Source organism: Notothenia coriiceps, unplaced genomic scaffold (assembly GCF_000735185.1).
Source record: "Notothenia coriiceps isolate Sejong01 unplaced genomic scaffold, NC01 NC01_scaffold00023577, whole genome shotgun sequence".
NCBI classification, from domain to species: domain Eukaryota; kingdom Metazoa; phylum Chordata; class Actinopteri; order Perciformes; family Nototheniidae; genus Notothenia; species Notothenia coriiceps.
Window position 1 is genome coordinate 51,647 of NW_011356278.1, and position 13,506 is coordinate 65,152.

At 38.1% G+C, this 13,506-nt stretch overlaps 1 protein-coding gene across 2 annotated transcripts; it reads right to left on the bottom strand.

The window, feature by feature from the left end:
* Positions 1 to 720: 720 nt before the first annotated feature.
* On the bottom strand, positions 721 to 5,927 carry hrh1 (histamine receptor H1). Of its 2 annotated transcripts, none has more exons than XM_010781760.1 (2): positions 5,905 to 5,927; positions 721 to 2,989 (listed from the first exon to the last, which is right to left on the bottom strand). In XM_010781760.1, the coding sequence occupies exon 2, from the start codon at positions 2,772 to 2,774 to the stop codon at positions 1,131 to 1,133; it is 1,644 nt and encodes a 547-aa protein (XP_010780062.1). In that variant the 5' UTR covers positions 2,775 to 2,989; positions 5,905 to 5,927; the 3' UTR covers positions 721 to 1,130. The 2 variants fall into 2 exon arrangements, with proteins under 2 accessions (XP_010780062.1, XP_010780061.1); XM_010781759.1 differs by lacking the exon at positions 5,905 to 5,927 and adding an exon at positions 5,564 to 5,644.
* Positions 5,928 to 13,506: the final 7,579 nt, after the last annotated feature.

Consider the following 13,506-nt stretch of genomic DNA (forward strand, 5'->3'; position numbering starts at 1 on the left):
CATAATTGTGGTGTAAAGCTTGAATCAATACAAATGCAATATCTGAGACTTACATTTATGGTGGCTTTTCCTCAGCATTGTGGAATGATATGAGGTGTTCTTTGGCTAATGACATGAAAAGAGCGGCTGAATCACATCATCAAGTAGACGCATTTAAAAAGGTTAGCAATTGGTTGAAAAGGTCTGTTTGTTCCTCTTTGGTTAGAGTGGTTTTTGTTGACTGTGAAAATGTTCTGTATGACGAACCCACTATTAAGCCAGTATGAGTATAAATAGTGTATACTGTTGATGTAAATATACATCTCGAGTTAAAGCTTTGTATTTGGCATTCAGTCTCATTTGACTCAAAAATAGTAAAGAGTTGACAAAAACAAGATAAAACAAGACCAGAAGATTTTAACAGAATATCATGAACATGGTTATTTTAATGTGTGAAAACACAATGAAATCTTTTTTAGGTTTAAGAAAAGGGTAAAATAAAGGGTCAACTGAGAAGATCCCAAATCAACCTCCCTGCTAACAGCCCAACAGATGATTTGAAAGGAAAATAATGTTCCAAATCCTTTTTTAATGATGAGGAAACAGTGTAAAAACTGCTCACAAATGCATGTTTGTAAAATGTTAAATATATAATGTATAATGTTACATCTCTGTACCATTTATAGTGCATACAAATAAATAAAATGTTTTTCTTCAAAAATGCATTTTTGTACACAGTTTTCCTCCGCTCTGGACCACAGAGCAAATACACTAGATTCACGTTCCTTTTCACCAAGGGTGAGAGATCAGATTATTTTTGATATTTAGCGTCTCTGGTCTTAGACATGCTTTGTTAACATAAGCACAACATAGACAAAATAAATAACATTAACGTTAGACATCTCCCCGAGCTTTTGCCATGGGTTGGAATTGAAGGGGAATAAGTTGTAAAAATAAGATTCACAACAAACAAAAATAACTGAAAAATACATTGTTTTCATCTGCATTTACAAAGCTCATGTATCCAAGGGTGATTGCGACATTGAATTGATGCAACAGATGTTTTCTCTATACTGTATCTGTGTATATCAGCAGCACATTGACCCCCATGATTCTATTCTACTTCTTTATTATGTAACTATCAGTCACAATCAAATATTGAGAATACTTTTGAAGACTCGCTTGAAGTTCCCATTGCACAGTGGGTATATAAAAGGGTTGAGAGTGGAGTTGATGTAACCTAGCCATATTGTGAACATGTGAAGGTCATGGTGCACACACTCTCTGCAGAACGCCATGACCATGAAAGCTATGAAGTATGGTATCCAACACAACAAGAAAGCAGCAATTATAAAGCCCAATTGCTTGGCTGCCTTGTGCTCCTTGTGGATCCTCAGGCTTTGGATACGCTGACGTGATTGGTCAATAAACCTTTGCCACGTCTGTCTCAGAGTCACTGCATTTGCTGATTCCAATGTGGCATCTTCAGCCTCTTCTTTGGTCCAGGGCAGAGTGTGACTGGGGTCGTAGTTGTTGTAGAGACCGGAGGTGTATCTTTGCACATCTGAAACCTGGTTGATATCACAGACACCACTCACTGACTTTGTCACTGTCACGTGACATTCATTTAAAGACGCTTGAATTTTGTTCTCATTATTCCCCTCTGGGCAGTTAATGTCCTGTGGCACTGCAGGTTGATTCAGAGGAATCTCAGTGTCTGACTGCTTCTCCTCAGGAGACAACGAGCAACCTTTGACCTTTTTTCCCATTCTGAATCGTTTGGTTGTCATGGCTAGCAACGACGTATGCTGGCGCTTGACACCAATTTTTCTGTGTGCTCTGGATAAAGACATTTTAGTTCTTTCGAGATCTTCGAGGGAATATGGCTGATCTAGAGTGTTTTGGTCCAACAAGCGTTGTTTTTTAGAGAGTTTCATTGGAACGTTACATTCCCTCTTTGGTGATTCGGGGTCATTTTTTACAGGCGTCTGGGCATTTTGTCCATTCTCATTTTCCCCAAACGAGTCAGTCGGATGAATGATTCTCTCTCTGTCTCTGAGATGTTGCCGTACTGCCAAGTAGATGTGCGTGTAAAACCACAACATCAAAATTGATGGTACGTAGAAGTTAAAGACGGCAGTTACAACCTTAAACCACGTGACAAAGCGGAAGTCAGTGTCACACTTGTTCTCCTCCTCAGGTTTAAGGTCTACATGACTGAAAGACCTCCATCCTAAAATTGGAATAATCCACATCATGGACAGCAACCACGCTCCAGAAATCATCACAGTGGCTTTGCCCCGCGTTCGATATTTCAGGTACTTAAGCGGCTGTCTTACAGAGCGGTACCGATCCAAACACAGAATAAACAAGCTGAAAATTGATGCTGTGCTAGCCACATAGTCCATTATAAGCCAAAATTGGCAGACTGCCCGCCCCAACTTCCATTCATCCTCCAACAAATACACAAGGTTTAGAGGCATGACTGTGGTCCCTACGATCAGATCTGCCACAGAAAGGCTGACAATGTAGAGGTTCCCGACAGTGTGGAGGCTCTTCTCTTTCTTCACTGCGTAGAGGACGAGCAAGTTCATCAAGATGGTGAGAAGGGAAAGAAACCCCAGGCTGATCCCCAGCAAGGCATTATGAAAGCGGCCATGGAGGGTCAGGGTGTGATTGCTCCTCAGATCCTCTGCATCGAGGAGGCCAATCCAGCTGCTGTTGCTGTTATTGACATATCTTAGTGTGTTAGGGTTGAGAGGGTCTGTGGAAGGGGACAGACCGGACTCCATCATGGTAGGTGAGACTGTCACCTATAGATCCAGTCATATCCTGTATAATCGTAGAAGAGTGTGTTTTAAACCGTCGACCAAAACATACTCATGTCTCAGTTTGGATCATTCACTGACAGCCTCACTATCAGTTCATATGTTTGGTCAAAGGAGGGATATCATCCAGTTTAAGGCGTTAATCATTGTGGTCTTCATCTGTAGTTCATTCCAAATTTCACCTGGAAAACATAAAGCAAAGAAGATTCAAATGTGTCATATATATATTTCCTCCTACTGAAAATGAAAGTCCCTATTCACACAAAATGTAAAGGTACAGTTGCTGTTATGTTCAAAACACACATTAATTTCAGCCAGTCTCATGATGTCTGACTCAATAGACCTGTTTACTGTCTTAGCTTCACAGTTTGTGGGCTGGTAGGTATAACAGTGTTGGTACTGTAGGTAGTAGGTACACACTCCAGATACCCCTTTGTCTCACATCATATATATTAACATCAAGTTTAAGATTGTATAAGACATGCAAATGTGAGCATGATTTTTGGAATAAATAACTGTGTTTGGAGGCCAATCATTGTCTAATATACAACTTATTAAAGTGTGATGTGCAAACTGGAAATTCCCATTGCTCACACATTTGGAAGTGTTGACATCTTGTGTCATCTTGTGTCAAGCAGGTAAAGATTTGAAATGAAAAATATGTGTGCATTAATAGGTTCTGAACATTTCAGTGAGGTAGACAGAGTAGATGTTATTGTAATAGTAGAAGAAATATTAAAGTACCAACACATGTAATGAATACATGTAATGTATTCAATATATTGCCTGAGTAAAAGCATTATCAGCCAAATGTATGAAACGAGACAGAGACAATCTGGGTAATTTGCACCTATAATCACTTATCTCAAATTAATAAATGTTAAAATACAGCTTGTCACATCCTGTTAACCTATTCCCTTTGTTGGTATGTACAGTATTTATTGGCCCCAATATCTCTTGCTCTTTCTCTTTCGCTGTCCAGCTGGCTTTCTTTAACACTCACACAAAGGGGAGGATGGCAGAGCGCATAAGCGGCACAGCAGACAAACTGTCTGTTTGGAGGAAAGAGGGCAATAACCACATTTAATAACATATTTAAATCTGTAAAGCACAGCAGAAAGTCTCATTTTAGAACATATCAATAAGCTACCTTTAGTTGATCAATAATCTCAACTTTTGGGGTATTAATTTAAAAAGAGTGAAATAAGCCAGTTGCCATGGAGGCAGCTGGGTCTTTTTTTATAGACTTTTCGCTTCATGATAAATCGTTGCCCTGAAATACGTCATTCGGTCTCTTAAGGACACTAACTCAAACCTAAGTATGAAACATGAACAACAAAGAGAAAACATTTCAGATTTTTGAAGACCACCACCATACTCTCATATTGAATTCTGACAACAACGACAAACTCATGTCACGGTAGACAGCAAAAGCTATCCTGCAGAATGGATAAATAAATGAAAAATACAGATTATGGACATGTAGGTTTGGCATGTCATGAATAAGCAAATGTACTGATATGTAAATATCTAATCTAAATCTTAATAATTCAAGGAGGGGAACAGAGGAAGGAAACACCTTCCTTATTGATTAGAACAGAACTCCTGTAAAACCCCATTCTCTACTTAATCACTATTTATCCAGCGGATATGAATTTTCTTTTGTGCCTGCTTACTCACAGATGACTCATAAAAAACAGAAAGGGTTGAGTTCTTAGTCTGAAAAAACACCTCCCATCCAAGAGTTTTTTTTTATCAGAGCATCCTCAGAATGTGACTCACTCTAACTGTCATCATTGATATCAAAATTAGTATTAACATTTCCTTGCTCTCATCAAGTCAGTGTTTACATCTTGTGGCTCCACGAAATTCAATAATTACATGTAACTAAGCCAGGGAGACTGCTCATAATGGAGGCAATTAACAAACTATGGCGCTGTGGATGTTGATGAATGTTGAGTAGCCTTTCAGATGTAATTAAATCAGGTAGAGACACTGACATATTCCAACACTCAAAGCTTTAGAGTGGTGATAAAGAAGTTGTTATGCCACATTTGAACCAATTACCGTGAAGGCACAACTGAAACTCCTGTACATAGGGTATTGTACATTTATGCATAATATTTTAAGCATATACTAGAAATGTGTGTGAGATGAATCCACCCAAGAAGTGGAAACGTTATTTATCATTAACTTGGATGAATCTCTTTGTCGTTGAATGTGGATCTGAGCTGAAATGTGTGATTGTAAACATGTTCTCTCACTGGTTTCATATCCTCAGTGTTTATATTACAACTGTCTCTACAACACTAACATTTAGGGAATATATTAGCCTACTCACGAAATACTGTTGCGTGTTTTCCCTGCATTTGAGCAGAACGCCTCTCATTGTCGCACCAGAATAGGACAGGCTATTTATCCAACGCTAATTGTTCAATATAATTATCTGTAATGACCCTTGCCTCCCTGATTTCATTACTAAAGAGCGGGAACACACATTCATATTTTGAAACCTGGAGCCGCTTTATCACAATGAATAATGCAAATTAAAAAGTGCAGGTCGGTGCGCAGGGAACCACCTGTTGAGCCGCGGCTGCCGAAAACTTTTAGGCTTTCAGCTCAATCGACAAACACGTCCATATCTTGTTACAATGCTGATAATGAAATGTTTTTTTCAGTTAACTTATTATTGTGAAAAATCCAAAACTGGAAGTTAATGCTTCTGGCCAGTGAAGGTAGACTATTTCTAGACTTACCAATCATGCATGAATTTCCAGGAAAGTCGGTGTTATTCCAGCTTGTATTCCGGGTGAAAATCAGAAAACGAGTGAGGCTCTCCCTCTTTCTTTTTTTTTTCTCTCTCTCTCTCTCTCTCTCTCTCTCTCTCTCTCTCTCTCTCTCTCTCTCTCTCTCTCTCCCCCCCCCCTCTCTCTCTCTCTTTTTTCTCTCTCTCTCTCTCTCTCTCTCTCTCTCTCTCTCTCTCTCTCTCTCTCTCTCTCACTCTCTGTCTCTCTCTCACAGACTTTGGAGTTCACATGATATCCTGGTAAACCACTGCAGCCATAAAAAATAACTTATTACTAAAATGGGTTTTTACCTTATGACGTTATGCTCCCTCTGTGTATGATTCACTGGACAGATACACCCAGACAGTGAGCTGCGGTTGTAACTCCCTTTGGTCATGAACCATAGTGTTATCTACATTACTTATGTGTAAGGTACAAGTCAGTGGGATGAATTGCTCTCTCATTCTTCCTTACATACCTGTATCTTAATGTTTGGAAGCGTGCTCTTCATCCTTAATACTATAAAAGCAATAGTCTTATTAAAAAACTATTCAATACATATTATTAAGAAGCCTTGTAAGATTGAGCATATACATTTTTGAATGTCCTGCTATGAAAGTAATCATTTGATATCCTTTTTTTATAACATTATGGAAATATTCATAGAGCTAAAACAAATCCACTTTCACATGGGTACAAAGGTCTTATTTCAAGACATTAGTGTGACCATGATTTAATAGATGTTTGTGGGTTTGGCATACATAAAGCTTAAAAGGGGATTACAAGATATGTATTTCCATTGTTGGGGTGTAATCATTGATCAAGGCTAACATTCATTTTAGAAGTATTTTACGTTTGGTTTATAAAATAATGAGGAACCTCAGCACTCAGTGTGCTCAGCAGTGGAAGTTACCTTCCTGATGTTTTAATTTCAAAGCACACTGCTGTAAATGTCATCAAGATTATCCAGCAAGCCTAATATTACAGCATGACGTGATTTGGGTTTGTGACACGCTTTCAGGAGGATTTTGCATTTTATTTTTATTGGATTCCTCACCTGAAGAGCCACGGTCTAGCTATACGTCTTATTTCCTCCCAAGCCAAATGTGCCTCGCCCTCTCTCCAGTTTATGAGCATATTGTATTTTTATATTAATTTCAAGAACACTTTATCTGAGGAGGAAAACAAGTATTCCACTGCACTTCATGTTCAGTATATGACAAATAAAAACCTTGAAACCCAATTATGCAGAGCAGCAAGTCACCTGAGTGCAGCTGTACTCCGTCACAATTCTGTCTCAGCCTAGTTAGAGACCAGACTTAAAGGTCACCTATCATGCTATTTTTAGGCAATAGCATAGGTCTCAGATATATACAAATATATAAAAAAAATGTCTATGAAGTGTTTTGCTCAAAATACCAAACAGATCACCCATTCTAGCCATGCCTCATACCCCTCTATTTCACTTCCTGTTTCAAAAGTGCTGATTTTGGGTATAAAGCTTTAAAAAAAAAAAATTGATAAAAATAAAAAGCTTTCTCTCTTGCCGGTTATATCACAAGGTGAGTTCCTTTTTATATCCAGCTTCTTCACACACATGCTCTCCAGTACAGGTTAGCTCTGAGTGTTAGCGATGCTAATGTAAATACGTCCAAAACAGTCTGGCATTGTTTCTGATAGCAACTTTCTGATAGTGCCGTGGGTCCACATTTCCGATATTACTTCATATCGGACGCAAATCTGGATCAGCTCCGTCGAACCCCCGTTTTTAGAGATTTGGATACGGAGGAAAAGAGAGAGGGTTTTGTTTTCTGACGCTGCATGAGTTCCCTCGCACACCGGGGACACATATATAAAATACATCAAAAAGTGCATTTTGCATGATAGATCCCCTTTAATATTTTCATTATCCTGATATAACAAATGACTTATTTGCCTGATGCTGTCAAATGTGTAAAAGCCTGTGGAAGAAAATATATAATACTTTTAAACAAGGGAAAACAATGTTGACATGAAGTGTACAATTGAGCACAGTATGTTTTTATACTGTATTCTTTTTCTTCCCCTGACTGAATTAAATGTTAAATTGTAAACTTTGATCAAATTGTGCAAGCTGTTGTTTGTTTAGCCAAATATTTAGCAACAGGCAGTTTTTGAGTGAACAGTTACTATAACTTGCTATATTTATTTTTGTTTTACCACTAACAGGTCATGTGATGATACCGTTCCATTGGCTGAAGAAGACTAAAACCACCAAAATGATAGGTGAACATTTAAGCCTATATGGTTTCGCTATGCATAATGTTCTTTGAGGTTCCAAATGAACTTCTGTTGTTGTGTAATGTGATTGTACAACAAAATAATATAATGTGATTATATTATGTCACAAATGCTTGCGCTAATTGTCTGCTCAGCATTGTTTTGTTTTAATTCCTTGCATTTTACATGTCTTAATTTGCATGTCGCTTGCCTCAAACCTCTATGCTTTCTACCTCCTTCAACATGCTACTTGGCTGCACTCTGTTGTTCTAATGTTACATGTTGTTTGCTTTATTTGTTGTTCGATTTACAATGTACTCTGATCAGGAGGCAACATTTTCAAATGAGCCTTTTGGCTATCAAATGCTCATTTATGAAATAAATCAAATATACACTAGTATTTAGGACAAATTACCCTTTCAGAAGTCCTAAGTTTAATGACCATAGCTAACACCAAACATGAGCAGCTGAGAGCCGGCTTCAGACCCCTTCCAGTCACTTTTAATTGCATAAAAGTGTCTTGCAGCTGCTGTAGATGGCTGCATTGATAACTAGAACATGGAAGTGTAGCTATTATTTGACTAAACACTGCGGATAACTGGTAAAAAATATTTTTCTGTATCATTTTAATCGTCAAGGAGTCGTAACAATATTATTTACATTAATATAGGTAATCCATATTAATAGCTCGGGTGAGAAGAATTTCATTGCAATTTATACACTGTAGCTTATAAAACCTTTGAATCTTGAATCTATATGAATAGCTCCACGCACTTACACAATTCCTTTTGAATTACTGTGGAGATGGATATAGTGTTGCTAACATTCTTGTTCAAACCCTACTGAAGAAAACGGAGGGGGAAGAGGTGAAAAAGAAAGGGGGGAAGGAAGAAAGGGAGAGAGGGAGTGTAGTTAAAGGGAGAAATGGAGGATTGGATAAAAAGGAAGGAAGGTTTCAAGAAAGGGACCAGTGTCTGTGTGTTTGTGTCTTTATTGAGGAGAGGATAAGGCGAGAAGGAAACAGTTACCTAAATAGAAAAAATGTGTCACTAAAGGAACAGAAGGTGGTGACAGAAGTGTCCTTATGACTCCTGGATGCCCTTTGAGAAAACCACAATTTTGACAAACACCATCAAGTCGAGTAGAGCCGCTCTGTGCCAAAGAGCTTGAATGGATTCATGAAAACAGGAAGCCAACCGGTGCTGACAAACTGCCTGAGGGTTTTAAGATTAAAACTTGGTTAGATTGGACAAAGACATCATCAAGGGTTGATAGGTTAATTGAGCAGCAAGGGATTTCATATGGGTTGATCAATATATATAATCTATAATTCATACAAAACTTGGAGTAAAATGTAAAACCCTGATCCAAACTGCACACCAATTTGACTGATATGAATGTGCAGTATAGTGACAATATTTATTCTATTCGTGCTCAAAAGATTTGTGAGTAATTTGATTTATTTTGTGTTTATTTTGTGCTCACTTGATTGTAGTGCCTGTGAATACAGTACGCATTGATGTGAGGATGTTTGTGAATGAGTGCGTCACAGGTCTTCCTAATTTGATTAGGGCCAATCTGTACTATTGGAGCCCATAATAGCCCGTAATTACAGAGTGTAAGAAAAAAAACAGAGCAGTTACAGCGCATTGTTGTGTGGGTTAATTATATCTTTCAAATTAAGCCAGATGCTTCTAATGGAAGTAAATGACTGCCCACGGTCATCAGTGTTATTATTTTGTGCCTGATTTTCAAAAATAATTTGCCAAAACTCCATGTCTATGTGCCTCTAACACCGCAGCTATTGGGATTGGACCGTAAACATTTTCTGTGAGCATTAACATGCTTTAAGTGTTTGTTTTTCTCAATGAGACAAAAAATATATTATCCAATTTCTCTTCTCGTCCTTTCCATGGCAAGGCTTGCAACATGGCAGACCGTGTTTGTGTATTGTAGGCCAACAGGGACATCTGCTGGTCAGGTTTATTTCTGCTGAGATACTCCATGAAAGAGGTCTGGCGGTGTATGTGTGCTATATGTGGGTCATTTACAAGCTAACAAAACAAATAAAAGCTCTCTTTATTCCTTTGAATCAGCGTAACCTTCAGTAAAGCCTTCGATATCTCAAGACCAGTCATATAATCTCCAGTATTAAACGCACTGGCAAGTAGATCAGAGTCTCTTGTACATAAATGGAGGAGAACATCTCTGGCTAATCTCCCTTCACAAGTGGGATTTACTCACTGTTAATACTGAGAGTTGACTCAGTTACCGTTTGTAAACAAACCCCTCAGATGTCAAATGTTAACTGTGGACAGAAAATGGTGGCTTTATAACAACTCAAGACTGCCAATCAATACATTTATTTCGTCCTCCTTTCCCCATCCTTTACTCCTCCTCATATGTTCTTCCCTCTGGCTCTCTGTTCTTCTCTCTTTTCTCCTGCCAATTTTGACACCACCTTAACTTTTTCTCTGCAGCTGCTCCTTCTCGTCCAATTCTTTCACTTTGTTTATGGTGTTTTTGCACATTCCTTATGAGACTCTTAATTTCTTTATTTTTTAACATTGACACAGCAAAGTGAGTTGGTAGTATAATGAATTTCGATTTTTTACTATATATATCACATCTTTTTTGGTAATGCATTACCAGCTTGTTTGTAATAGTAGTTGCATTTTATTTCATCGGGCTACAATTATTGATCATTTTCATAATAGATTAAACTGCAGATTATTTTGTTGGTTAGTTTTTAAAACAAAGATAACTTATTGTTACTCAGAGGCCAATGTGACATCTTTAAACTGCTTCTTCTGTCCAACCAGAAGTCCATATCTCGTATCTGTTAATACTGTAAATAAATTCTTACATTAGAGCAGCTGTCCTGTCTAAAATGTTCAGCAATAAAAACGTGATTAGATTGTCTAATTGATAAATCAACTGATAATTTAAACCCTAATTTGATGTACTTTAGGTTGGTGGAATCTATGAAAAAATCATTAGATTAGATTATTAGTAATAATTATAGTGGAAGTAGAGCATTTCCCTCTGACCTATACTGGAAAAGTATATTAATTTATGAAAATGCTCAAGTACATCAATTTTGTGTTTAAATTCTGTACTTGAGTTAATGCACTTGATGGTAAGCTTGCTTTTCAGCCAGAGGAATTCAAAAAAGCATCCGTCCTTCTTAAGTGTCCTTGAGCAACACACTTAATCCTCACCAGCTCCAGTTTTGGATTTGTAACAGCGGCTGTATCTGTGCAGCATGAACCAAATCTCTTTCAAAAGAGAACTGCGTTAACATGTAATTTCAGGGTTTAGTCATGTTGTTTTGATTATGTATTTACTCGCAGATTAAAAAACAGAACATAAAAGGGAATGTTTTGTAAGGCAGACATCATTTTTTCATTGTTATTTTATCATTAATTAGAATGTGCATGATGAAGGCACCAATTTCTACAATGAGTAAAAAATGAGAATAAAACATTCTGTGACACATTGCATCCAGTGCCTTCCAGTTGACTTAATTTCAACATCTTGTCTGCACGTCAGCATTTTCAAGCCTTGCTGGATCTGATAAGTGCTTTTGTCAGGCTGCATATCGGGGCCCTCTTCAGCAGCAGTCTTTTTACCGTCGTTGAGGCGATGAGATAGGCATTAACTAGGATGACAGAGACCCACTTCATACGCCCTCTACATCATCTTCACTTTCCTTTTTATAAACCTCTCATCAGCCTCCCTCTCTCTCTCTCTCTCTCTCTCTCTTTCCACTCCTTCTTCCTCTCGATCACCCAGTCTCTCGCTCAAATCCCTCTTCGCTCCCCTCTTCCACTTAATTTTCTCCAATTTACTCCGCTTCCCCCACCTCCATGCCTCTCGCTGCCTTCCTCCATCCCTCAGTCTCTTGGGCATTTTGCAGTCACATAGGCATGTGAGGTGAAGGATTTATGTAACCTGCTCTCTTCATACAGTGTCTTTCTTTATTTCTGTCTGCCTGTCTGTCTGTCTGTCTGTCTGTCTGTCTGTCTGTCTGTCTGTCTGTCTGTCTGTCTGTCTGTCTGTCCCTCTACATAAGTGATCATTTGCCCATAATGTTGGTGCTACACGAGTCTTACTGACGAAGAATCCTATTGTAATTGCATGTGCAAAGCTGGATATATACTATTAACTGGTTATGTTGTTTTCCTGTCCGTCAAAGTAATAAGGGATTTTTGTTTGTTAATGAATGATATAGCGTTGTGATTTTTTAAAGAATTATAGAAACATGCAGTCTCATTTCCTCATATTCCGCTGTAAGTTATTATGCTGAACACAGATTAGTTGAAAATTAATCCTTACAGTTAAATCATTTCTCAATATTGGGAAAAAAACAAATAAAAAGCTTTATCCGTCTGAAGTAAGCAGAAATTGTGAGGTGTTAGCATACTGGATAATTCCATCCCACCATGTAGCAGATAATGTGCAGGTAAGCAATATTCAGTCAAAGCCACCTGATAGATAGCAGAGAGGCTCATCATGCAAGTCTATCCTTCCTGAAATATAATTTATATTCCTCCAGTTATTCCTCAGAAAAACTTGGTCTGAATAACAACTGGCTGACTGGGGTCTTAAGGTATTTCAGCACATGAGCTCTCTAATAAGGAATCATTTATATTTAAGATAGTGTACATTTGATATTCAGAATTGAGCGGGAAAACAATTGAATTGTAAGTAAGTCCAAGGATTGGCATTTACCTTTCATATTATTTTCAATAAGCACAATTTCTTTAGCTGTTTTTTCTTTAAGACTCATTAAAAGACCAAATGTGATAAAGATGTCTAAATGACTATATCTACTAAGATATGACAAACCACAATAGTGTTTCAACTTCAGTGACATAAGACTCCTTAATTCACATCACTTTACAGCAAGGAAACACATTTGCATTTCATTTTTGACCATTTTTTATTATAATATTTTGATATTCTGACACAATGAACATTTATTTGTATCTATTATTCATTAAAATTATAAATGACATACAATGTTTTCACTGAAATGTTGATTTAACGTACTATGTCCTCTCTACTCATATGCAAAGATGAACCTATTGGCTGAGATACAACTCCAAAATGCTAATTTCTACTGAGCATCTGACTCAGTTCTTGACCAAAACAGACGAGACAGACACTGTGCATAATGTGTGTGTGTGTGTGTGTGCGTGCGTGCGTGCGAGCGTGTGTGTGTGTGTCTTCGGGGGGGGGAGGGTGCCTGGGTGGTGGATTGACTTGAACCCAGGGGCAGTCCTGGAATAGACAGAGTCACTCATCTGTTTCTAATGAAGAATAATGCTCTGCACTGGACACATACAAAGCCCCCACACACACTCACAGACACACACACACATACACACACACACACACACACACACACACACACACACACACACACACACACACACACACACACGACACAAACATGCATGACAAAGACAGAAAATACACACAGGCACAGAAACACACACACACACTTACACAAAGACTCATACCATGGGTAATCACACACACATAGACGTATACAGAAGCAACCGTTAAAACACACACACACACACACACACACACACACACACACACACACACACACACACACACACACACACACACACACACACACA